This window comes from Mesoplodon densirostris, chromosome 11 (assembly GCF_025265405.1).
Source record: "Mesoplodon densirostris isolate mMesDen1 chromosome 11, mMesDen1 primary haplotype, whole genome shotgun sequence".
Lineage (NCBI taxonomy): Eukaryota > Metazoa > Chordata > Mammalia > Artiodactyla > Ziphiidae > Mesoplodon > Mesoplodon densirostris.
Window position 1 is genome coordinate 12876056 of NC_082671.1, and position 26022 is coordinate 12902077.

The window sequence follows — 26022 nt, forward strand, 5'->3', positions numbered from 1 at the left end:
GCGCTACTCACTGGTTGGCCAAGGCTCCACTCAAAAAACACACCTCACTGCAACTGAAAGGCGCAGCGCCACCACCTCAGACTTCCTTCTCTTTTCCACGGCAGGAGGCGGGGCCAATTTTTCTCATTCAAATAAAAAACCAGAAGATTTGCATGGGGAACGGCCAGTCCGTGAGCCCATTGGCTAAAAGCATGGTGGGCGTGACCAATATTACGACCGCCGAGCCCCGCCTACGATAATTTGCATAACGGCCCCGGCGCGTGCAAGGGAGAAGCGGGTTTGTTTTTGAATCTGCGGAGGCGGCGGCGGCGGCGGCAGCGGCGGCGGTGGCGCGGAGACTGAAGCGCGCGAGACTGAGGCTGCAGCGGTGGGGACGGCTGCGCGGGACGGCTCTGTAGGAAGGAACTTGGTTCCGCCTCCCTCATCTCCCACCTCGAAAGGTATATGTGAGTCCCAGGGGCTATTATAACCACATTTTGTTAAATTATTATTGTATTTCTTTAGAGTGAAGACCGCATTATGGCGGCTGCAGGAGCTGTGTTTGCGCCTGCGCGGTTGCGGAGCTGCGGGCGGGCGCTGCATGGGAGCACGTGATCTTGCGGGGTCGGGCTCTAGCTGCAGTTGTGCAGCTGGCGGGGCGGTGGCTGCGCAAGCGCAATATTCATTTTCAAGATCTAATGTTCTTGTTGGACGCCATTCGGGTTCTAGATTTAATTTTACTCATTCTTGAGGGGTTTCGTTTTGTTACGCTCGAATTCCTATATTTTAAAAGGAAAACATTTCTGTTATGTTGTATTCCTGTACCGACCCCAAACTCCTTTCTTGTATTTCTCCGATTCTCTGAGAAGCTGTGGACTTAATTTTGTGTAAAAATGATTGTCCCCTTGTGGTTCTCGATTTTTATTTCACTTTAAGGGTATTGCTGGATTCAAGTTTATATTTAGGGAGCGGAAGATCAGCACCTAGTGGTGTTCTCACGGGAAGTGCAATTATTTGAACTGCATATTTGCAAATACATTTTTAACCCTATCTTTACCAGTTCTTTTATGGAATGTTTTCGAAATAGAAACAATTTGAGTTTTGGAAAAATGAGGGGGAGGGGGCATTGGAAGAATCTGTATAATGTTTAAAAAGAAATCTCAATCTCCTTGGATATTTATTTTTTTTAAAAAATTTGATACTCAGTCGGTGAAGTTTTAATTTAATCAGTGTGTGCCTCTGATCTTGCTTGCATTTGAGTTTTACATTTTTTCTGTCTCTGATCACTTGTCCATTACTGTTTCAGTTAGATTATTTTTGGTACCTTGACTTTTAAAATTAATCATTTCCTTAGCATTTTGTTTGTAATGATATATAAAATATAGTACTTAAACTTGGTAAATTTTTCTGATAAAGAATTCTACAAAGAACTCCCAACTACACTGAGGCCTTTATGAGGAAATTGTGAATCAATGATAAATCAGTTGATTAAAAAAAACAAACTACCATATATACATGTGTGTAAGATACAATTGTGTTAGATTTTTAAAAATTGTATGTTCCTGGTTTTAGTTTCTTAAAGTAGTTATAAGTATGTTACTGATTATTTTACTTTAAAATGGTAGTGTCACTATATTTAAATCTTATATAAACCTCTGGGAGAAGTTTTATACTATTTGATATAATTCTACCATTGTGTAAATTATTTCTTACTGGGCTGAAAACTTGTAAATGGTTGTCATAAATTTCATTTGTGGTTTGTATATACAACAGTTGTTTTCTTGGTTGGTTATGTAACTCTGAGTTTAAGTCAGTCACTTGTCAGATGAAGAAGTGGCTGTTGCTTTATAATCTTGGTTGGTTTAGGGACTTTATTGCCTACAAGAACGGTTAAGTATTAAATAGATGTAATTGAAGGGAATACTTTTGGATGGTGGAGTTTTAAAAAATGACATCACAAAGGAGATAGAATGCAGTGATGGGAATAATTCTTTTTTTCTCAACAGAAAATTTGTTGATATAATTTTTGAACCCCTGAAGTCTTCTACAGAGAAATATATTTAGAGGGCAGTTGTGTAATCTTTTCCCTTTTATGCTTCCAGGGTAATTACCCAGCACACCGCCTCCACCCTCCAGACATTATTTCAGGTGTTTTAGAGTTGGAAATACATTGTATTTTCTGTATCTATGTCTATGTCTGTGTGTATGTGTTAGGTTAAGAAAACAACTTTGATCATAGGGCATGGTTCATTCTGCACTTCCAAAAAAGTGAAATATTTTGGTTTATATATTTAAGCTTATGTTTTCATTTGCATATACAAATGATTGCCTCTTAGGTTAATGTGGAAGATCATAAGAGGCACTTGAAACACTGAAGAACATAATGTACTATGTAAATATGTATTGGCAGGACAGTTTTGCTGTTACATTTATTAGAAAGGCAAATATAGTTCTATAAATTTAAAACTAAGATTAATGAATTGTCTGAACATCTACTGTTTGTTCATTGGTACTCTATCAATAACAAGCATGCTGTGGAATTTCAGTTACTATTAAGACTAGGTTACTGAATGAATACCAAGTTACTGGGAGTCATTTAAAATCTTTTTCACTATAGCACATTTGGAAAGTATTGAAAATTAATTAGAAATAAACACTATTTTTTGGTGATTTTTGTGACGTTTCCATTTATTGATTGATCAATTAGTTTATCATTTGGATCATAATTTCATTCCTGCCCTTTTAACTTAGTATTTTATTGTGGATATTTATCCATTTCATTATTCTTTTGAAATTTTTTTTAATGATTACATAATAGTTATTTTGTGAAAATATCCCAAATTATCAAATGTTCTTGAAATATATTTTTAAATGGCTACGTAATATTGGTGTCTTTAATAAGAATGTACTGTGACTTACTAAATGTTTCTTTCCTTATTGAACATTTTGTTGCCCATTTCTCTATTATAAATAAAGCTGCAGTGAACATCCTTGTACATGAGTCATGATCTACATCACATAATATTTTTTTGAAATTACTGTTACAAAGGGCTTTTAAAGTAATTTACAAAACTGATAAAAACTTAGTTTTATTGAAAAGCATTTCCTATACCACCATCAATTTGGTGGTTAGCATTTTTTCTGATAACTAGTGAAATTGAACTTTTAAATATTTAATATATATGCAACTTTCTCATTTTTTGTGACTTTACTGTTTGAGGTTATTTTATGTATCTTTTTCTGTGGTAAATGTTAATATGTTCCTTATGTATAAGTTATTTATGGATATTAGCCCTTTGCTTTTCATATTTTTTGAAGTTTTTTTTTTTTTTTTTTTTTTTTTTTGCGGTACACGGGCCTCTCACTGTTGTGGCCTCTCCCGTTGTGGAGCACAGGCTCTGGACGCGCAGGCTCAGCGGCCATGGCTCATGGGCCTAGCCGCTCTGCAGCATGTGGGACCTTCCCGGACCGGGGCACGAACCTGTGTCCCCTGCATCGGCAGGCGGACTCTCAACCACTGTGCCACCAGGGAAGCCCTGAAGTTTTTTTTTAGTTAAGATTTTTTTTTTAATTGCTATGGTTTTACATATTTAGAATTGTTACATTTTTATGAAGTCACATGCACTGCTTTTTCATGTGTTATTTCTTCAAGGACTTCTCTGCATAAAAAATACTGTAAGATGAACTAAATGTTCGTCTGTTCTGTTTATTTTTTCTGGATGTTTTAATTACCTTAAAAAATACCTTTTAGCCTATATGCAGTTTATTTTGACATTGCGTAAAGATGGGTTGCTAGTTTCCATCTTTTCCTAATTTTCTTAGAATTTTATGTTGATGATACATTTCTTTTGATCATAACTTACTAAGTTTGAGCTATCAATTCTGCTTCATTTACTAGGGATATTTAACTTCAGGTCCATTGGCCTTTGGGGGTTCTAGAGATACTTAAAAAACTTCTGTGGATTCCATGATATACGCAATTTTGTGTGAGTGTACATATGTGCTTTTTTCTTTCTGGGGAAAGAGTTACAGTTTTATCAGCTTCTCACAGGAATATGTAATGTAAAATCTAAAAGCAGGTTAACAACCCTGGAACTGGGTCTTGTTTATATAGCAGTACTGCATTGTCTTATTTTCTGTAGTGCTATAAACTATATAAATATATGAAGGGGCAGTAGATATCATTCCTTTTCACAATTTTCTAAGCTAATTTTCCCTCCTTTTGTACATACATTTGGCAAAGTTTAAAAACCAACTATTTGAAGTTTTGTTTAGAATTGCATAAAACCTAAATTAGGGTAAGTTTACATCTTTATACTGTTAGGTTTTTTTAAAATTCATGAATATGATGCATTTCCTGTAGATCCCACAAAAATGTATTGTTTTTAGGAACTCAGAAAAATTTTTATTAAGGTGTTATCTTACTGGTTTCCTATAATGGTATAATGTTAATAGGGATGACATGGTAGAGGGTATAGGACAACATTTCCAGTTTTAATCTGCTTTAGAATATAGCATCATGAAAATAGTTCAAGTATGAAGTTAGAAATGAGAAAAATAGGCTACCAAGATAGTATTCTACAGTATTTGAAAACAGAATTTTTCTTCTGTGTTTAATGTAGACCTTTTCTTTTTCAAATTTATTTATTTAATTTATTTTTGGCTGTGTTGGGTCTTCTTTGCTGTGTGTGGCCTTTCTCTAGTTGTGGCGAGTGGGGGTGCAGGCTTTGTGGTGCGCAGACTTCTCATTGTGGTGGCTTCTCTTGTTGCGGAGCATGGGCTCTAGGCGCACGGGCTTCAGTAGCTGTAGCGTGCAGGCTCGGTAGTTGTGGCTTGCTGGCTTTAGAGTGCAGGCTCAGTAGTTGTGGCGCATGGGCTTAGTTGCTCCGTGCAATGTGGGATCTTCCCGGAGCAGGGCTCGAACCCGTGTCCCTTGCATTGGCAGGTGGATTCTTTTTTTTTAACATCTTTATTGGAGTATAATTGCTTTACAATGGTGTGTTGGTTTCTGCTTTATAACAAAGTGAATCAGCTACACATATACATATATCCCCATATCTCCTCCCTCTTGTGTCTCCCTCCCACCCTCCCTATCCCACCCCTCTAGGTGGTCACAAAGCACTGAGTTGATCTCCGTGTGCTATGTGGCTGCTTCCCACTAGCTATCTATTTTACATTTGGTAGTATACATAAGTCCATGCCACTCTCTCACTTCGTCCCAGCTTACCCTTCCCCCTCCCCACGTCCTCAAGTCCATTCTCTATGTCTGCGTCTTTATTCCTGTCCTGCCCCTAGGTTCTTCAGAACCATTTTTTTTTTTAGACTCAATATATGTGTGTTAGCATACGGTATTTGTTTTTCTCATTCTGACTTACTTCACTCTGTATGACAGTCTCTAGGTCCATCCACCCCACTACAAATAACTCAACTGCATTTATTTTGATGGCTGAGTAATATTCCACTGTATATATGTGCCACATTTTCTTTATCCATGCATCTGTCAATGGACACTTAGGTTGATTCCATGTCCTGACAATTGTAAATAGAGCTGCTGAACATTTTGGTACATGACTCTTTTTGAATTATGGTTTTCTCAGGGTATATGCCCAGTAGTGGGATTGCTGGGTCATATGGTAGTTCTATTTTTAGTTTTTTAAGGAACCTCCGTACTGTTCTCCATAGTGGCTGTATCAATTTACATTCCCACCAACAGTGTGCAAGAGGGTCCCCTTTTCTCCACACCCTCTCTAGCGTTTATTGTTTGTAGATTTTTTGATGATGGCCATTCTGACCGGTGTGAGGTGATACCTCATTGTAGTTTTGATTTGCATTTCTCTAATGATTAGTGATGTTGAGCATTCTTTCATGTGTTTGTTGGCAATCTGTATATCTTTGGAGAAATGTCTATTTAGGCCTTCTGGCAGGTGGATTCTTAACCACTGTGCCACTAGGGAAGCCCAACCTTTTTTTTTTTTAAACAGAGAAATTTTGAAAAGTTATCTGATTCATTTTTGGCCAGTGTGGAACCTAATAAATAATATATAATTAAGGTAAAAAATTTTCTTTTTAGTCTCTTTGGTAACATTAAATATTCCTCTCATAAGGATGTTTCCCTAAGTATTAGTATACATTCATTCTCTATTAAATCTATTCTTTGTGCTGATTGCAGTGAAAAGTATAATCTTGATTGATAGTGTATTTCAGTTGTAAACCTACTTTTAAAAAATTATTTTTATATTAGATACAGGAAAGAATGTCAGATTATTGTAAAAATATTTTTGTTGAATATAGTTAAACTTGAAAAATTGGTGGTTGCATGTAAAGGAGAAATCAAGGAAGTTAAAGATAAAAATCAAATGGTAAAATATTATTGGCTTTATAAAAATAAATCTAAGAAATAGGTAGAAATTGTGTTAAGATATTATTGGCTTTTCTTCAGCATTTTCTTTCTAATGAAAAAATTTTGTCTTTGGATATTTTTCAAGCAAATCCACTTATAGAAGTTTGCATATTTTTATTTTTTTGTGTATGACCTTTGCCCTTACCTGAGAACTTTTCATAGTTCTGATGTATTGTGATATTTGTGTTTTCCGACTATAATAGATAATTAGGGACAGGAGAAATGCTACTAGAAAAATGCATATGGATAGGGGCAAGAAGAGATGGCTGGCAACTTGATAGTGAAAAGCGGTCAGATTTCAAGTGTTAGAACAAGAATTTAAAAACTTAGTTTTGAGGTTATTTAATTTGGGAATTGTTATTCTTAAAGACAAATTAGTATTTATAGCGCGTTCGTTATGGTAATAGATGATCTTATTATGATTCTGAATTATAGGAATATTTAATTATGCTGAATTTGTTCAAGAAGACAAAGAGGTGTATGATTTGGTTTAGAAAGATTTCTATTATACTTTTTGTTTTTAAGTTTTGAGGTATATGGAAAATTCATACATTGTCATACCAAGTTTTTCAAAGGAGTCACATGTAGAAAGAAGTTTGAGAGTAAAGTTCTTGCTTTTGAGTTCCTGACAGCTGTAGGGCATTATAAATAAAAATAAGGTGATATTTTAACAGTAGATTACAAAAATATCAAGTAGCTCTGGGGAGCATTGTCCTTGTTAGTTTCCTAGAGTATCTAAAAACTACCTATCCATTAGTGGAGCTTCTTTTTTTAAAATCCTTGCCCATTTGATCTTGTTATGTTCTTTAGAGAGTCCAAGACTAAAAATTACTTCTCAGTGTTCTTAGATTGTCATGCAATCTGCAGAGGAAATCAGTGTTTTTTTTCTGTTATTTTACTTTTTTCAAAACAGAGAAGTGAATTCCACAAAATTAAACTGTTCATATATGCTTCAAGTTGTATGGTGGAATCCATCTTGTATTGGAGACACTATGATTGCTGGGCAGCATTTCCAGTTTTTTAAGTGCTGCAAAGTGAGAAAACCAGGGCGCTAGTGTTTATTTATACAATGTGAACGTTTTCAGTTTTGAATTTTGATCTTTGGGTTTTTGAGTTTTTAAGAGAATGACACGGGCATCTCCTTGGTCACCTTCCAAAAAATGTGGCAGGCCTAAGGGTACAGTTGATATTATCTTCCTGAGAGTCGTTATAATTGGACCTATGTAAACATGAATGTCTGGGAAATGAAGATGACCTTTACCATCAGAAATATTAACTTTACCATCAGAAATATTCACTTATTCATCTCTGCAGTTTTTCATTGTTTAGAATATTATTAAGAATTTTGTGTTATTTTTTGTTATACAGAATAACAGAATTATCAGTTAACAGTTCTGATAACTAGGAACAACTAGATATATTCCCTTTAGTTTGGGAGAGAGACCCCCCCCCTTTTTTCTTTTTTTTTTTTTTTGCGGTACGCGGGCCTCTCATTGTTGTGGCCTCTCCCGTTGCGGAGCACAGGCTCCAGACACGCAGGCTCAGCAGCCATGGCTCACGGGCCCAGCCGCTCCGTGGCATGTGGGATCCTCCCAGACCGGGGCACACACCCGCGTCCCCTGCATCGGCAGGTGGACTCTCAACCACCACGCCACCAGGGAAGCCCCGAGAGACCCCTTTTGACGATGATGATGTGAGGTAGTAGTGTTATTATGTCAAACTGTATAATCCTTTCTCCCTTTCTTTGTTGTTTGTGTAGCCTTGTGCTACTCTGGGAACTATTGTCTTGGTAGGTACCCAGGAATTATGTGTATGGCACTTTTACATTCTAATAAGGAACTTGAATTGTATGTTGGAATAGTGGTTCTCAGAACTGACAGGGCTGTAAAAGGATCTCTCCTTGGGCCAGTAATTGTCCAAGGTGATGTCTTCCATTTTGTGGAAAGGTAAACTTAGAAGGTAGGAAGAGTTTCTGCTGTTTTGAGGACCAGGAGCAAAAGAAAAAGAGATTGGTGAAACAATAATGAATGACTTGACTGCTTCAGCTCATTTTCAACTAAGACTTTCCAGCTTAGGAGTGTACCTGCCCTGTTACCATTATTAGATTAAATGTCTCAAGAAAAGGAAGAAATGGGGAGGAGTATGGAAAAGAGACTGTTTTTGAACTTCTTTTATTTCCTTTTAGGTAGTCAATGTCAGGAGCTGATTGGATTACAGTAAAGGCTAAACTGCTCTGAGACACTGTTACTATTAAGGATGATGTTTATTTCTCTTGTGTAATAATACAGAGGAAAAGTCTTCAGGTTTGTAAGTGGCTTTGGCTTAATGTATGGTTTCCATATGTTGAACATGGTTTCTGGCTTGAACATGGCTGCTTTCACCAGCCAGGGGCAAGGGAGAAAGAACAATGGGAGTACACACTCATTGTTTTGAGAGCCTCATCTGGAAGTAGTACTGTCATTTAGATTCATGTGTTATGGGTGATAATTTAATCACTGGAACATACTTAGCTGGGAAAGGTAGGCTGGGAAATGTAGTATCTGGCTGGACAACCAGCTAAAATTAAAAAATTTTATAAAACAAGGAGAGAAATGGGTATTAGAGAACAGTTAGCCTTTTCTGCTACTAAAGGCAGCTGGAGAAGTGGTCTCTAATTAATTCATAATTTGATATTGAAAACTGGTTTTCTGTTTTAAGAATTAGATCCAGTTGTAACTATATATCTTCCTTTGAAATGGAATTTTGAGAGCTTTGTAGTCATGATTCCTGACAGATTGTAGTTACTATAAATATTTACCTTATTAGGCAGAGTTTTTCCTCTTTCTGCTTGCTTTTGAAAACATTAAATCATGATTAGTTTTGCAAGAATTCAGTGTACTATCTTTGAATCTTGCCAGTTAACTTACTTTAAAAGGATGAAGGACTGTAGGTAAACTCTGACAATTGTTTGAACTGCTTCTTTTAGTTTCAAAGTTGAGTTTGTGATTTCTCAAGATGGAAAATGCGATTTTTGAGGGCCTTGTAATATACACAGGTAAAAAATAACTGTGGTCATAAATTCTTTGCTTACAAGTAAAATTTATCTGATAAGTAAGTAATAAGTAAGTAATTAAAAAAAAGCTCTCTTGTAGATGATAAGTGTAACACAATAGATATCTGTGTAAGACACAGAAAGTGGGACTCTGTTGGGGGGATATCAAGGAAACCTTAGAAGAGTTGTATTTAAAAAAAATTTTTTTTAAAATATTTATTTGGCTGCACCGAGTCTCAGTTGCAGCACGTGGGATCTTTAGTTGTGGCATGCGGGATCTAGTTCCCTGACCAGGGATCGAACATGGACCCCCGGCATTGGGAGCATAGAGTCTTACCACTGGACCACCAGGGAAATCCTAGAAGAGTTGTATTTTAAAAGAAGAATTAGAAGGATATTCTTAGTAAAGAGAATAAAGAGGGTATTCAAAATCTCAGAGGTGGGAAAGAAAGTATTACTTTTAGGAGAACATATTCTGATATAAATCCTTGATTTTTATAAATAAAAAATCATTGATGCCATGGTGCCTACATAATGTACCTAATAAAGGATATTGTTATCCTCAGCTGGAAGTTCTCTAATTTCTCTTTTTACTTTGTATCTCTTTTAAAGGCATTTATTCCTTTCAACTTTTATGTTTATAGTTATTTATGTAGTACTTTATAAGCTTCCTGCGGTTAGGAATTTTATCTTACTGATGTATCTGGCAAATGTCGCATTTTAAAGACAAACCCTTTCTAATTAGGTATAATAAGACTGCTAATAAAAGTATAAAATTGCCTTCCACAATACGTACCTTAATATTCAGTAAATATTTTCTATTGAAAGAATAGAACCCCTTTGTTTTAGGTGCCAAAAAAAAAAGAAAAGAGTAAGATGTTCTAGCTCCTTTCATTTGATGTATGATAATCTACATGTCAGAACTTTTAGTTGTTGTTGTTTTTAAATAACTAACCATGAAGTTTACTTAGCCAAGCATCCACTGGGTAAATTGTCAAAAGATTTGACAGGCACTTTGCATCTGGAAAATTATAAATAGTAAAATAACTTTTGGAAAAAATTCGTCAATCCCATTCATTAAGAAATAGAAAAAAATTAAAAAACACCATTGCTTACCTATTAATAAGTTTCTAAAATACAATTCTGAAGGACATATGTATGAAATTAATAAGGGTTTGATGAAAAGATGGAACGACATAATTATTTTGTGTTGTGTAATTCTCTTCTCCATCAAACATATTTTAAGTGATATAATAGTTGGAAGATTAAAAATATGCAAGCAAATTGACAGAAGAAAAAGAAAGAACAACAGAAAAGACAAAGAATTTTCCTAAAACCAGTTAGTAATATCGTGAAGTGGAAAGTATAGTAATTTTGTATTGGAACCTGGCCAATTTGTGTTTCCCAGCAGTATTTCTTACATATAAAATGGTGATACCACCTACCTGGTAGGCTTATTTTGAGAGATTAATTGAGATTAATTATATAAAATGTTAGCATTTGTTCCTGACACACTTTTCATCTCTGGCTTCAACCAATTGATGAATCTATTAGTAAGACATGAATATTTACTAAGAGGCAGCTACGTGAAGCTTTAGGGAGCCCTGCAGTACAAGGAGATATATGGAAAATGACAGTATTCTTCCTTACTGGAGCTAGAACTTATATACATTTAAAAAGCAACTTAGAAAAGTAGGTTTGATCATGCCCCTTACTAGTAGGAAAAATATGCATTTAGAAACGTAGTTTATTTGCAAAGGTTTGTGAGAGAGTCCAGCTTTAGGACTTATTCATTAAATTAAACCAAAACCAAAACCAAAACACACCACCAGAGTATTTAAAGAATAAAAACCCCTCAAAGATTACTAAATCTCTGAGCCTCATCGTGGTGAAAAAGCAGCCATTTTCTCACATTAATTATTTACCTTCAAGGTTTGTCATAATTCTTCAGACTGTCATTATTGCCAAAGTTAGAGATGAAGTCATTTATTTTGGGAGCTAGATCCACATAGAATTATCCTGTTTTCTTTTTTTAATTTTAGGGTGCAGGGTGATCCCTCACCCCTTATTTACCCTTCAGCTATGGAACTTGCTGGGCATGCTCACTTAAAGTTGAGGCAAAACAAAGTGTCAGTTTTCTTCCATAACCCTTCCTGTGGCCAAGTTTCTGCCCCTTAAGGTACAGATTTGATCATATAAGTTTGTTTAATAATTTTCTGATTCTTTATTTCGATGTTTTGTTTGACTAGTTTATTGAACTAATGACGTATTGATAAGTATAGAAAGACTTCTCTTTGTCTGCTTAACAAAACTGTGTCCATTTGATGTGAGTTAAGAGTTAAGTTCTGTCTAGTTTTATAAAGCATAATAATTTACTTATTTATTTGCTTGATTACAAGATTAGGAACCAAGAGCCATTTAATTTATCTCAATGAGATTTTGCCTGCATTACTTAAAACTGTATGGTATCATGGTTCTCTAAGAGTCCCACATTTGTCAGTGTTCCTTGTCTGTCAGGAAGTGATATTCTTTATTCCTCTTCAAGCTGGGAATCCATAAGTTATGAAAGAGATACTATATTGATATCCTGTGAAGACCTAGAAGGCATCATTTCTACATTTGAAATGCAGTCCTTGTTCCCTGTCATAGCTAATTAAAAGAGATTTGTTTTTAAACGTTGCATTTTTCTGTGGTCATGGTTACAAATTTGATTTATCCATTTTATTCTGAAAGGAAGGAAAACAGATTCTCATTGAAACTATGTAAGTGGGTTCATAAAAAGTAGAGAGACTCAGTTATTATACTTTATACAAGATTTAATCATTCTTCTAAGTAGTTTTTAAGCAAGGCCAATCAATATATTCAGTATTTTTCTATAGAATTGTTCTTAAAATATTCTCATAGTTTATTAACTTAAAACATGTATTAAGGTCTTTCATAGGATATTCTGCCCCCTGGAATTCTGAGGGTATTGGATCAAGATACTATTTAAATGACTATTTATACAAAATATATCTTAAATTGAGGGTTAAAGGTAGATTAAGAAGAAAGTATTTTTCTTATATGACCATTAAAAATAAAATGTTAACCACAATTAAATCATTTCATTTAGTCCTAAATAATTCTTATTCTCCTGATCTAGAGTTAAGTAATCTATTTACACAAAGTTGTATGCCCTGAACTAACAGAATTATGGAAATCATGACTCATTCTCTTGATACAGTTATGACAGAGGTCCATCCATGAAGGTAATTTTATACCAGGATGCCTGTATCCATGAATCACATCCATGTAATAGTAATAGCTGAGATGATTTGGTACAATCCTTTACTAAGGATTTTTTAATGTTTATTTAGAAGACACTTCTTTTCCCCCTCAGGTACAGTGGCAGCAAGGATCGTGACTCATTTTTGTTTCTTGATTTTCATTTTTCCAGGCTAGCCTACTTGCTTTCTATATCTGGTATACCGCTTTCATCCTTAGAATTTTATTCACCATTGTGGGGATTTCTCTCACCCCTCTTCTTCTGTGTAGGACCTTTGTTTTCCATGTGCCATGTCTTTTTATTGACTTATTCTGTCATTAGAGGGAGTGGACCACATTCTCCAGTAGCTTTTTGAGAAAGAATATATAGGAGATATGTTCTTTGAGACTTATGTGTGTCTGAAAATTGTCATTTTATATTTTTAATGCTTGATTGATAGTTTGGCTAGGTATACAAGGCTAGGTTGGAAATCATTTTTCTTTAGAATTTTAAAGGCACTGCTCCATTATCTTTTTGCTTCTGTTACTACTGAGAAATCTGAAGTGGTTCTTATTTTTGATTTTTTCCCTCAATGGAAGCATGTAGAATCTGTTATTAGTTTCCAGGTGTTCTGAAATTTCACTTTAATTCCTTGATATGGATCTATTTATTATTGTTTGCTGGAATTCATCAGGCCCTTTCAATTTAGCAGCTGTTGCCTTTCAGTCCTGGAATTTTTCTTAAATGATTTCATTGGTGATATTTTCTGCCATTCTGTCATTCCAATGTGAATTTTTGAATGGATACTCAAATTTTCTTCTCTCTCTTGTTTACAGTTTTGTCATTTTGCTCAGGTAGATTTCTTATCATCAGGTCCTTTTATTGAGTTTTTCATTTTTTTTCTATCGTTTCTTAATTTCTGTTTTGTAATCCTTGCCTGTAGTATTCTATTCTTGACAAATGAATGCAGCATCTTTTGATATATATAGATATTAATTTATTTTTGAAGTTTTCTCCCTGTGTAGTCTGTTGCTTTGTGTTTTATTGTTTTTTTTTTAATCTCTGTCTTCCATCTTAGACTCTTAGACTTTTCTTAGTTGCCTTTCTCTTCGTTGCCTGACTGTATATAATATGTTGTGGAAGAGTGAAAAGTTGATTAGCATATCTAAATTTGTCAGTTTTGGACTTCATTATAGAGGCTGATCTGGGTGGGCTGTTTTTGGAGAGCTCCCAAGACCTTAAGGCCTTGTGTCTTGTGCTTGTTGACTACCCTCAGAGAGTAGTCTTACATTTTCACACATAGAGAGTAAGGATCGGATTGCCAGCATTCTGGGAGATTAATGGAGGAAGAGGATTGGGTTCTCTTCAGTGAGCACTCAGTCCCTCTTTTTGGTGTGCTACTCTCATTTTTAACTGTGGGTATTGTTTTCAGACCTCTGCTAGGATTGGGGAGAGCAGGCATTCAGTGGAATGGGATGAGGGACATCTAGGGTATCTTACTGCTTCACAAACAGCTTTCACTAGTTTTCTCTTTTTTAGTCATACCATCCTACTATTTGCTCCCTTCACCCCAATTTCCAAAGTGCTTAGTTCTTCTAGTTTCTATGTCTTTTGAAGTTTCTGCCACGTAAATCAAATTGGTTCTTAATTTATCCCCAATGCAGCTTAGAATACAGTGTTTTGGGAACTGCTGACTTCGTTACCAGTGGTTCTGCTTATTTTCCAGCTCCCAAAATCATGTAGCTATTGTCCCTTTTACTTTTCTCTTTGTTCCTGAGGATTTATGCCTTCAAAAAATACCTCCACTGTAGTTTTAATGGGACTTGAGGGAGTGAAGTTAGGTGTTTTCAGTTTATCATCTTAGTAACCTTCTAATGTTCCTTTTCTCTTTTAATATATATATATAATGTTGATAGTAACTTGTGTAATTAAAGTGTATTAACTAAATTAATGAAAAGTATATTTACTTTCTACTTAATACACTGAAACCATTTATTTAGGTTCCATGGAATTTTCAATATTCTGCATGTGCAAAGTTTTTTTTTCCTCTTTTAAAAAAATATTTATTTATTTATTTTTGGCTGCATTGGGTCTTCATTGCTGAGTGCAGGCTTTCTCAAGTTGCACCAAGTGGGGTCTACTCTTTGTTGTGCGCGGACTTCTTACTGTGGTGGTTTCTCTCCTTGCAGAGCGCGAGCTCTAGGGCACGTGGACTTCAGTAGTTGTGGCTTGCGGGCTCTAGAGCACAGGCTCAGAAGTTGTGGTGCAAGGCCTTAGTTGCTCTGTGGCATGTGGGATCTTCCCGGACCAGGGCTCGAACCTATGTCCTCTGCATTGGCAGGCAGATTTTTAACCACTGCGCCACCAGGGAAGCCCCAGAGTTTTCTAATAGTGTGATATATGATATATAGAAAGTGTAGTAGTTGACTAAACTTAATTCTCCTATAGTTCTTTTTCATTACTACTTGTGTGACCCCTGGCAAATGATTACATTCTCTGGTCATGAAAAATTTGAGATTATAGCACTATTATTTTACATGGTCATTGTAAGAGTGAAATGAAAAAATTATATGAAAAGGGCTAGTTTTATTTAGGAAGAGGTAAAACACTGAGTAATCATGGAGATGTTTACCTTACATTAGAAATGCCTTCCATATGTGTTTGCTTTCACAAATAAGCAATGATTGGGTTTATTGACTAACCCTTCCAAAAACAAATTTCCTGTAATCTATGACATTATATAATCAAGCTGTACTCTTTCTTAGTAATGTTAAAAACTTTTTAAAGTAAATAGTATATTTATTTCTATAATTTTTATAGACTTTTTTCAGACTTTATTCTAACACATATTAGCTCCTATGTAGTGCCTCTAAAAACACTTTAAAAACTGAAAAATGCCCTGCAAAAGGTATTTTTTTCCACCTTGGGTTTTGAAGTACAGAGCTGTTTAGGTCAAGACTAAAAACCTAGCTGACTTCTTCTTCTTCCTAGAAAGTAAGAGTTGAGATCCTAAAAATGAAGTTTCCTAAGGATGTAGAATTTTCAGAGATTTTTGTGGTAGAAATGAAAACACAGGGAATTACTTTCAACTCACCATCTATTGAGCACATAAATACTATTTCACACTATGGAAGTGAGTGGAAAGTGAATTAAATTGTTTCTGTCCTTTAAGAACTCATATATAAAGATATAAATAATGAAATATGCTAAGTATAATGATGGTATATATAAAAGACCTTGAGAGAGCAATTACACCTGGTTTGGGGGTTGGGCATAGTCAGGGGAAAGGAGAGCAAGGAAAGGATTGTCAGTGGTAAGATAATTTAGGTGGAATCATGCATAGGGTTTATTGGGTGAACCGGGATAGTCTCTTTGGGATAAAGAGTGAATGAAACATGGGCAGTGACACCACTTACCTGAAGAACAGCCTAACCGTTATTCTTTCCTCAGTTGTTTCCGTGATGCACAGAAACAGAACCAGTGTGGGAAGGGACAGACACAGCTCCAGTAGGCTTGGGCTGAGTGTAGTCTAGGATGCGTCTTAGCTGTTCGCACTTTCGTGAAGTTATTTAATTTCTGAGCATGTTTCCTCAGTCACAAATTGGAGATAAAACCTATCTTGTAGGGTTAATGTGAGAATTGGTTTAAACAATGTAAATAAAACTTATATGAAGGCTTGATTGATATTAATGGACTTCCCTACTCCTTTGTCTTCTAAAGCCCCTTGCATGAAATAGGCAATCATTATATTGATTTGACTTACGTGCCTTGGGATAATAGAGAGGATATAGTCAATTAGTAGTAAAATGTAGTCGCTGAAGGAGGATTGGTATAAGGAGGGGACTTAGATTATGTCTCTTATTTTGAAATCTAAATTGGGTGAAAAGGTAGATCTTATAGCCAATAGCCAGCATCTTAGCTTGCTCGGGAAAGCTTAGACTGAGAAAAAAGTATTTAGTATTTACATTGGAAGGTGCCTGGCGAGACGGGGGAGGCTGAGGGGGGTGTGGGGAGCACCGCATGTTTGAAGGTATATTACATAATTTAAACCTTTGGGAACAGGCTTCCGAAAGAATCTGCTTCTTGAATATCAGCTGCTCTTCATCAGGCAGCTCTAAATGTTTTGGTTGGTTGTCTCTCCGTTAACCTTAGCCACATTCTAGTGCTCCAGTGATGTCTATCCTGTTTGAATCTTTCCCAGCTACCTCTTGCTTTTAACAAATAGATTTGAGCCACCCTCAGAGAATCCATTATATTTTTGAAGAATTAATGTGGCTTAGATCAACTATAAACTTTTTTTCCCCTCATACAGTACTTAAAGCAGTTTACGTTATCTGGTTTACCTCAGGGAGAATAAATAAGGACTTTTTAAAAGCTGAGTATGTTTTAACTTTTATTATGGAAAAATTTCAAATATATACAGAAATAGAATGAAATAATGCGCTCCATGTGCCCATCACTCAGCTTGAACGATCATCAATTTATGGGGCCAATCTCCTTTTTGCTATACCCCTACCACCCCCTTACACCCTTAACGTGTTTTAATAAATACCTACATCTAGTGGTGGATAGAGACAAAATAGCACAAGGCAGCTAAATTTTAGGATGGTAAACCAAGTAAGACAAAAGGAAAAGATGGATTTCCTAGCTGATATGAGCTATCAAGCAAACAGGTTCTTTCTGTGCTTTTGTCCTTCTCTTGATGGTTGGTTACTGTTAAAACAAATTTGTCTTCTTAATACACCCACTTTCAGACTGAATTTTACCCTTCTGTTCTTCCTATTTGTTTTTTTCCCCGGGGGTGTCTACATTCTTTATTTTATTTGCTTTTCACCCATGTCAGAATGTTGGGAGGTCTGAGCCATGGCATGAAATTTAATTTGCCCTGGGACCAACCACTCACCTGGAGATGTCTTTGTGACCATCTGGACTACAGAAGAGAAGAAATTGTTTTTATCTTTATGGCAGATGACTCAAAATAAGCTTTGTTGCCACTGTAGCGCTAATGTCTCTAGTCCTCCCCAGCAGTTATTTAAAATAATTGTCAAGATTCAATAATTTGATTGCAAGCTTTAACCATTCGGCTAGATTTGAGCACTTTGGGGCTTAGATTCTGTGGGAAAAACCTTTAATTAGCCTTCTATAAATGGAAATTGATTATCAGGATTTAAACAACTTAACTTTCTAGAAATTATAAAAATTGGCACTCTTTTCATGTAAAAAGTACTATAAAAGAGTAAAAAAAAAAAGGACCTTGAGCATAGTTTGACTTTTTTTTTTTTTTCTGGACTGAAATGGAGGCTTTCTTTCAAGCAAATTCCCTGATGTTTGCTGTGTGTGATTTGGCTCTATCTCTGTAACTGCTAATATGTGGCATGGACTTCAAGCTGTCTGGGATCAGGATGTGCCCAAACTCTGTATTGCAAGTCGGGATTCACAGGCATTATGTTACAAAACTGGCTTGCTGCCTTCTCTGTTTGCTGTGTTGTGAGTAGCTGCATTGTTTGTTGCAGTATATGCATTAGCTGTTGTCAGTGTTCAGTTTCCTGCAGGCTGACAAAGTGGGAGGGGCTTTGTTTGATACATAGCTGAGTTTCCACTGTGTGAGTTCTTGAGTGCACACTGGAGCCATCTTAATTACACTTTAGTGCAACTGAGACAGTGCAGCTGTTTCAAAATGGCTGCTAACCTAGTCTTTGTAGCTGCTTAGGCAGCCACTATGCCACTGAGGAGACTTGTCACATGCATCAGGACCAGAGGTAAGAACCACATTACTCTTTATCTCTGAACATTTTAATTAAAAACATTTGAATTTTACTAAGTTTATATAGGAAGGCGAGCTTAGAGCTTGCTGGCTAAGAAGTTGAAATGTTTGCTGATAGAACATTGAAGCCTCTGTTATGGAAACAGTACATAGGATGGTGAGGTCAAAGGTTAAATTCCTGTAATTTCTCACCGTCTTATGTGCTGACATTGCCAGAACAATTGATCACCACAGTAGTGCTTTTCTGGCCCTGATTAACTTAATGTTCCTTTTATGTTGGATATTTTAGTTTGCTTGATATTTATTTGTAGAAATTAAAAACAATATATTATCTCATAGATTTTTTTAAAAGAAGCCATAAGTAAGCCGTGTTTTGCATGAAGATTGTGATTTTTCTGGGTTTGTGTGTGTGTGTATGTGTGTGTGTGTGTGTGTGTGTTTTGGAGGTATTGTTTGGTAGCTTTTTGGGAAGAATGTTAATTCTCTGGATGTAAATCACGGTTACAAAAATAAACAGATTTTTAACACTGTTAGATTGTTTTTTTTTTTTCACTATGGGTTTCAGTTCTTTCTCATTATGCTGCCTCTTCCTAGCCATCCAATTCTTTCACATTTTTGATGGGGCTAACTTTTCATCCTAATTATTTTTTGGTTAAATTGGCAGTCAGATTCAGATTCTGAATTTAGAAATAGTTCACATCTTCTAGGTCTGGATACCCTTTTTCTTTGTATCTAACGTATGCTTATACAACAGGGCTGAAGTAAATCTCGGTTTTTTAGTTAAGTGATATTAACTGTTGATGTCCACCTTATCTTAGTTAAAATCTGTGATATATTTAAAAGTAATGACTCAATAATTTTGTAAATTTAGTTTCAAAATTTTCAAAAAGCTTTCTTAACATTGTTCTGAAGTATCAATAGAAAAGTTTATTGAGATATTGTAAGTCCATAGTGACCCAGAAAGTAGGAGAATGAAATTTTTATTCACATATTATTTCAGATAGCAGAACAGTTAGTTATAATTAAAGCACTGATGTTTGAATCGCAGTACTTAATAAAATTTTTTCTAAATGGTATTGTGCATTCCTCTAGCTTTGTCAATAGAGTATTATGAATATATCCCTGACTAATATGACATAGAACAGTAAGTTTTGATCTTTCTAAATACAGAAACTTTTAAAAGACAGCAACTTTTTGCACCTTAAATTCTTATGAAGGACCCCAGTATATTAAAGGGATATATGTATGGTATTTTATTATTGTGTAATTATTTTATAATGTAAATTTATAACATTTACTATTAATTTTCTTAATAAAATGTGAACAGTTAGGCTGTTATGATGAAAATAAAGGTTTGAAAGCAGATCATGTATGACAATTATGATCTTATTATTAGTGTCAGGATCTAGGTCACTTAATTGTAGACATCCAGGCGCTAAGGGACTATGGAATTCAGTTTGAGAAGTATTCTAGAACATATATTCCTCATGTTCTTTTTTGACTTACAAATTTTCATGAAGGTAGTATATAAGTTCTGTATTTACATGATTTAACAGCTTAAAATTGCTGCCTTGCCCTGAAATTGTGTTTTTACTTGTTCTTATTTAAAATTATTTTAAGCAACATTATTGTTTTTCCTAAGTTAATCAGTATTTATTTGTTCGGTGGCCTAAAATGTTTTTGGAATAATTAGCTCAGTTTTATCAACAGCTGTAGTATGCTTCTTTTACTTCCATTAACTTATTATTACTTTGTAACATTGTTAGGACTATTTTGTGTGATATAATGGATCCTCATAATCTGAACATTTCTTTATGTAAATGTATATAGGAGCTTGCTCCTGAAAGGGAAAAAGAATAACAAATCCAATATGTGTGACAAATCCAATATATGTGAGAGGTTCTATCCATCATGCATTTCACTTCAGTAAGGTTGTGCCCTAGAGTGAGTATGACATAGGAAAGTGAATGTGCTGTGACTCTAATCACTATTATTTTTTTTGCCTCTCATAGTATGAACAGCTCACTGGATTTCAAAAATTGCATACCATGTAAACCAGATACTTGGTTTGATATTCTTCATTGCTGGAGAGAAACTGGCCAGGTTGAAATTATTGATCAGTTTATGTTAACCTTCAGAGTAGGACCTCAGGGAAATTTTAATGATCCATTCTTCTTGCCTTCTATCATGGACTGTAATATTTACACCCACCCCCCCTCCACAAGATGAATCCACTGATTATTACTTATACATGGGGAAACACCAACACTCTGTGGTTACTCAGGATGTTATTGCTAATTCTTTCAGTGCCATGTTGCATTTTTGCAACTATAAACATAAACTAGACCTCACTGGGATTATTACTTTTGGGGTTGGTGACAGTTTTCAAATTTTCTATGCTGAATTCTAGATTAGCTATTACGCTGAATAATTGAGGGCATAATAAATCTGGGTGCTGGGTAATTGAGGTGTTATGTTATTATTTTGTCACTTCTTGTCCTCCCCATTTGTTTACCCTTTTTCACAAGCCATTTCACTAGCATAAACCTTTAAGAGAAATGTTGAGGTAGTGGAAAGAACACTGACCAAGAGTTCAAATCAAAATTTGAATTCCAGTTTTGCTACCCTTTTCTTATATCGGCCAACTCATTCCATTTTCTGACTCTCATTTCCTTATGTACAAAATGGAGGAAAAAAAATCCTATTTGGCAAGGATATGTTGAAGATTAGTTTATATAATGTTTCTGAATAGTACCAGGAAATACTCTACAAATATCTGGCACGTTAATTTTCCAGTAGTATTTGAATGCTCTTCAGTTTCTTTGCTTCTCAGATGTCATACACTTTATCAAATGTGATTGGATCAGGGAATATGGTATGTTCAGAAAGAATGGGAAATTTCTCATAGAACTCATGCTCAGAAGCAAGAAGTAGCAAGAAGCAGAGCTGCTTAGAAGCAAGAAGTAATTACCAAGCATCCACTTGGTAATTGATATATTCATGTTTGCACTCCTGGGTTCTACTCTGTTAAATAAATTAGCCATCCTTTGCTGTATGTGGGTAGTGGCAGATGTGTATATTAAGTAAAGCCAATATAGAATGTTGTCATTACAGAATCAGAGTAGGAGAAATGTTTCAGTTCTAGTCTGGCTGAGTAGTCCAAATATGCAGTGAGAAAATAACTTCTCTAAAGAGATGATGTGAATTCAGGGCCTAGAGTTTTATATGTTTCAGTACAAATGAGAATCTTTACAGTATAGTTCTCTTTCAGTGGCCACAAACTGGCAGCCAGCAGACTTCTTTGGTCCTTTAACCACTGACGCATTTCTCTAGTTAACATTTAAAGTTGTCAGATTTTACACAAAAATCTGCATGTCTCATCTTTCAGAAAATAGAATATTGGGCAGTGCTAGAAATGTATTTTTTCTTGAGAAAAATAACCTACAGTTGAGTAGCTACTGTCTCCTTCAGATAGGGCCTACTCCACACAGCTGGTCCTCTTCATTGATTCACATTACCTTCTGGGCCCCTGAGAGCTGTTCCTTTTAAATCCCTACCCTACTTACTTGACAGATTGTTGGCAACCTTTAATGTCTAAAATACAGCTTCTCATCCAGAAGAAAGTAAACATAAGTAAAATCTAACCTACTTCACTTGGTAGGAGAGATAGCATATGTAAAGTCAGCTTACTCTTTAGAAGATATGGCACATTGCTAACGTTTTTCTTGTCCTGATTTTTATATTAGAGTACCATTGGTGGCTGACTGAAGGAGATCCAGTGACATCAGGAAAAACTGACAATTGGTTGAAAGTGAGGCGATTAAAAAAATACAAACTAGAAACATACAAGTTCCTTGAGGTCTTTTAATGTGATAATAAATTCTCTTTTCTTTACACGTTATAACTATTAAAGACATCACTATTTATTGACTTGATGTTCTTAATGATGATATTGAATAAAAAAATGTTAAATTATATTCAAGATGTGCAGTTTCCTGAACAGGTAAATGAAATGAACTTTATAAAAGATTTTTGCCTAAATTGATTGAGCTAAGAAATTTTAGCACTTAAAATGAGTAAGTTCCTAAAAGAAAGTGTTCTTAACTGCACTAGACTAGATAATTTCAGAGACTGTTAGTTTTGTTAAAATTTCACTTCTGTTTACAAAACATTGACCATCTCAACTATGTGAAGACTACCTTGATGATCCGTGAAACGTTGGCGGTGTATAATAATGATCTGATTTAAATTTGAATTCCACATTTTCCAGAGTAAAAGCCAGCTTCTTAGCATTCATGTAATACCATGACATAGGTAACTCTAGGGAAGTGCTAAAAGAAATTTACTCATTTTTGGAAAATGGCTTTCAAATTAGAGAGAAAGCTTTAGCGAAGATTGAAAAACCAGTTAACTTGCACAGGAAACACTGATGGGCTTCCCTGTTTTCCACTTCTTACACTCCCGAAAGAGAAAGTGATTTGGGAGAAAGCTTAAAGTTTATTCAAAGAAGGGATTTCTAATAAATTGCTCAGGTTAGAACTTTGACTAAGTGTTCTCATTAGTAATTTGTAACAGTCTGTTATTGGACATTAATGTGTGAATATGGAAATGATGAAAATAGTGCTTATTGACTCAATGAATCTTTGAGTTTAATGAAGGAGGGAGTTTAACACCAGAGAAAAGAGTTGCTTCTGCATCTTCCTGAGGGCTTCTACCTTCCCTGCTGAAGTAAACCAGGCACTGCTGCCCAGTGGAGTCATCTGACTGGTGTTTCTTTTGCTGACATACAAGTATCATGGCATGCAAAGTGAAAAGTATTAGTATAGAAGTCAGGAAATGATAATTCTGGTGCTGCTAGTGAGTAGTTGTATAGTTTGGATAAATTATTTAAGCTCTTAATGCCATTCTGTGACCATTAAACAAGGGAGGTGGTTAGACTACAGGGAAGAAGACAAACTTTGGAGTCAAGGTGAATTCATGTTCTTCCACTCACTAGTTAGAAGTTTATATGAAAAGTGTATAATAGTGCTCAAAGTATAATGGCTATTTATAGTAAGTGCTCAATAGGTCTTATGCATTATTTTTTATGGGATGAGGCTAGTTGCTTATTTTCAGAACTTTAGTTTTCTTATCTTTAAAATGGGGATAAAGTACCATACAGAGTTGATACTGGGATTTAAATGGGCATAACAAAGTACCTAGTGTATGTGTGATACAAATTAAGTGTGAGTAAGATTGGTTATTTTTTCCTCACAAGGTTTCCTCCAGCACAGATTTTTTTTTTATCTCTGTTTCTTTTTTCAATCATTATGAAATTGGGGGGAAATCTGGGGTACTGGATACTTTAGAAAAGGATCTTTAGGGAAGAGGGGATTGTTAGGGACCTGGCTGATAATACAGTAAAAATGCCCGAGAGCAAGGTGTTTAAATCTCAAATTGAAGACTTTAAAGAACCTAAAGGGGACAAAACAAGAATTCTTATTTGTGCTAGGGCAGCATGATAGAGTGAGAACAAAAATGGACTGTGAATTGATCAATTGATTCAACAAATTTAACAAATATTTATTATGCCCCTGTTATTTGCCAGGCACTGTTTTGATGGCAGGCACACAATATCCCTTGCCCTCAAGGAATTTACATTGGGGCAGGGAAAAAAGGAAGAGAGAAGTAAATACGAGATGCTTAAAATGCTGAGAGATTGAGAATGCCGGGGGTAGGATGGGATAAGTAGTGCCTAGGTGAGCCCTATTCTGAATGTGTTCTGTGGATCAGTTCAAGGTCAGTTCTCATCAGTTCATCTGTTCCTGGTTCTCCATTAGATAACTGAAATTAAGAGTGTCTAGAAAAAAAAAAGTGTCTAGAAATTTTACATCAGTCTAATAAAATAACTTTATATCAGATCAAATAAGAAAAAGGCTTAATTTATATGCCTTTTTTTCCAAATAATTCATTTTCATTGTATTTTACAAGAATATTGGTATGTAATGGATTGGAAATAAAACATTGGGTCTTTACCATTGTTAGTTTGAGAAACACTCAGCTAGTTGGTAACTTCCATTGTTGGCACTTAAGCAGGCTGTAGAGAATTTGAGCTTCTTATGATTAATTCATTGTGAGGGGATTGTGTAACTTATTTGACTTTCAAAAACAGTATCTAAATACTTGTTATTAACATATTTTCTGATGGAGCAAAGGATTTTAGGTCCTTTGCTTTTAAAGTACTTTTATTCAAATAGTGTATGAAGTAGAAAGAGAGAAGAAGGAAGCAAAATTAAAAATGGAAGGAATACAATACTTAGGTGATTTCCAACTCTGAGATTTTATGATCAATTGTTGTTTCGGTATAAGACCTTTCCTCCCACAAAGTGTTGCTTATACAGGGTCTACTATATGAAGTTACACCATCTTATTATGCATTCATCTCTGTCCCGTCATCTGCTGTTGGTGGGGCACAGATCCTAAGAAGAGAGTATAGTTGTTTGAGGAAATCTACTACTGCTTATCAAAGATAATGTGGGTAACATTTAGGATTATCCACATATTAGAAGTCTGCCAATTCCTGTTGATATGTAACTTTATCATTCCCCTACTATTTAGGGCCTTATTATCCTTATTGTGTAATAGGGATAATTTAAGACCTATGTTTTAAGACAGCTGAAAATAAAATTAAAAAATAAGGAACATATTTTGGATAACCCCTAGTTAGCGTATTAAATACTTTTCATTTTATTACCATTTTAGATGTGGCACTAAACTAGTTTCGCATTTATTATTTGAAAGTGAAATTTAATATATTTAAACTCAATAAAGTAGTGGAAATATAGAAGTGGAGGTATAGAACTATTTATTAGTAGGTCATAAAGTAACTATAAAAAAAATTTTAAACAGAGGACTTTCATAGATAATGATTCAACTCTTGCCCAGTCAGATCTGGCCAGTTAAAACAATACACAAATGATTTAGGTTCAAAAAAGAATATGCCACACAAAATATGTTCTTGTGTAGATATTTGTAATATAACATGCCTGAGTTCTGATATTCAGTGCATGCTTTAGTAGTATTAACTAGTGGTAAATATGTTGAATTATTTAAACATCACAAAGTGATACCTGAAGATGTATTGTCTTGTTATGTTTGGTGAAACATAAAGCAATTTGGTTCTAAGAACACATCTATTTAATGATCATTTACTATTTAAGTGATTAGTTAAATTTGAAAGGCAGCTGTAGAGTAGAATGAGGACAGCTTTTAGCTAATATGAATTATAGTTTATATTTTTAATGATTGTTAAAAATAGTGGTCATTGGATTTATGTAATTATATTGGCCCATGCCACAAATAAACTAAGGCTTTTGAATATCTCTGGGGGTTAAAAATATTTTTGGTGGGGTGGAGGTGGGATTTCAGTTATATAAGAACTACAAGTTGATTTTTTCTTATTACCTGGATTTTAATCATATTAGTAAATAGATAACTAGATATATTCTAGAACCAGTCAGGGGAACGAATGGGGGGAGGGTTTACTCAGCAGTATTCTTCTTTAGTTTGGTCATGAAATGAGGACTGCTTTATGTAAATTGTTCTTTCTGGCGCCAGCTAGCTGT

General features: G+C 35.1%; 1 protein-coding gene across 2 annotated transcripts in view; it reads left to right on the plus strand.

The window, feature by feature from the left end:
- Window positions 1–221: 221 nt before the first annotated feature.
- ATF7IP (activating transcription factor 7 interacting protein) overlaps window positions 222–26022 on the plus strand; it is a 114563-nt gene continuing 88762 nt past the window's right edge. Inside the window, exon 1 of one of the 2 annotated variants that reach the window (XM_060112474.1) lies at window positions 222–440. Coding sequence is in view for 1 of the 2 variants with exons in the window: in XM_060112473.1 (XP_059968456.1) it covers window positions 18397–18413 (17 nt within the window). In the remaining variant the exon portion in view is untranslated. Of the gene's footprint in view, window positions 441–18167; window positions 18414–26022 lie in introns of those variants that run through there. The other variant, XM_060112473.1, reaches the window with a different exon arrangement.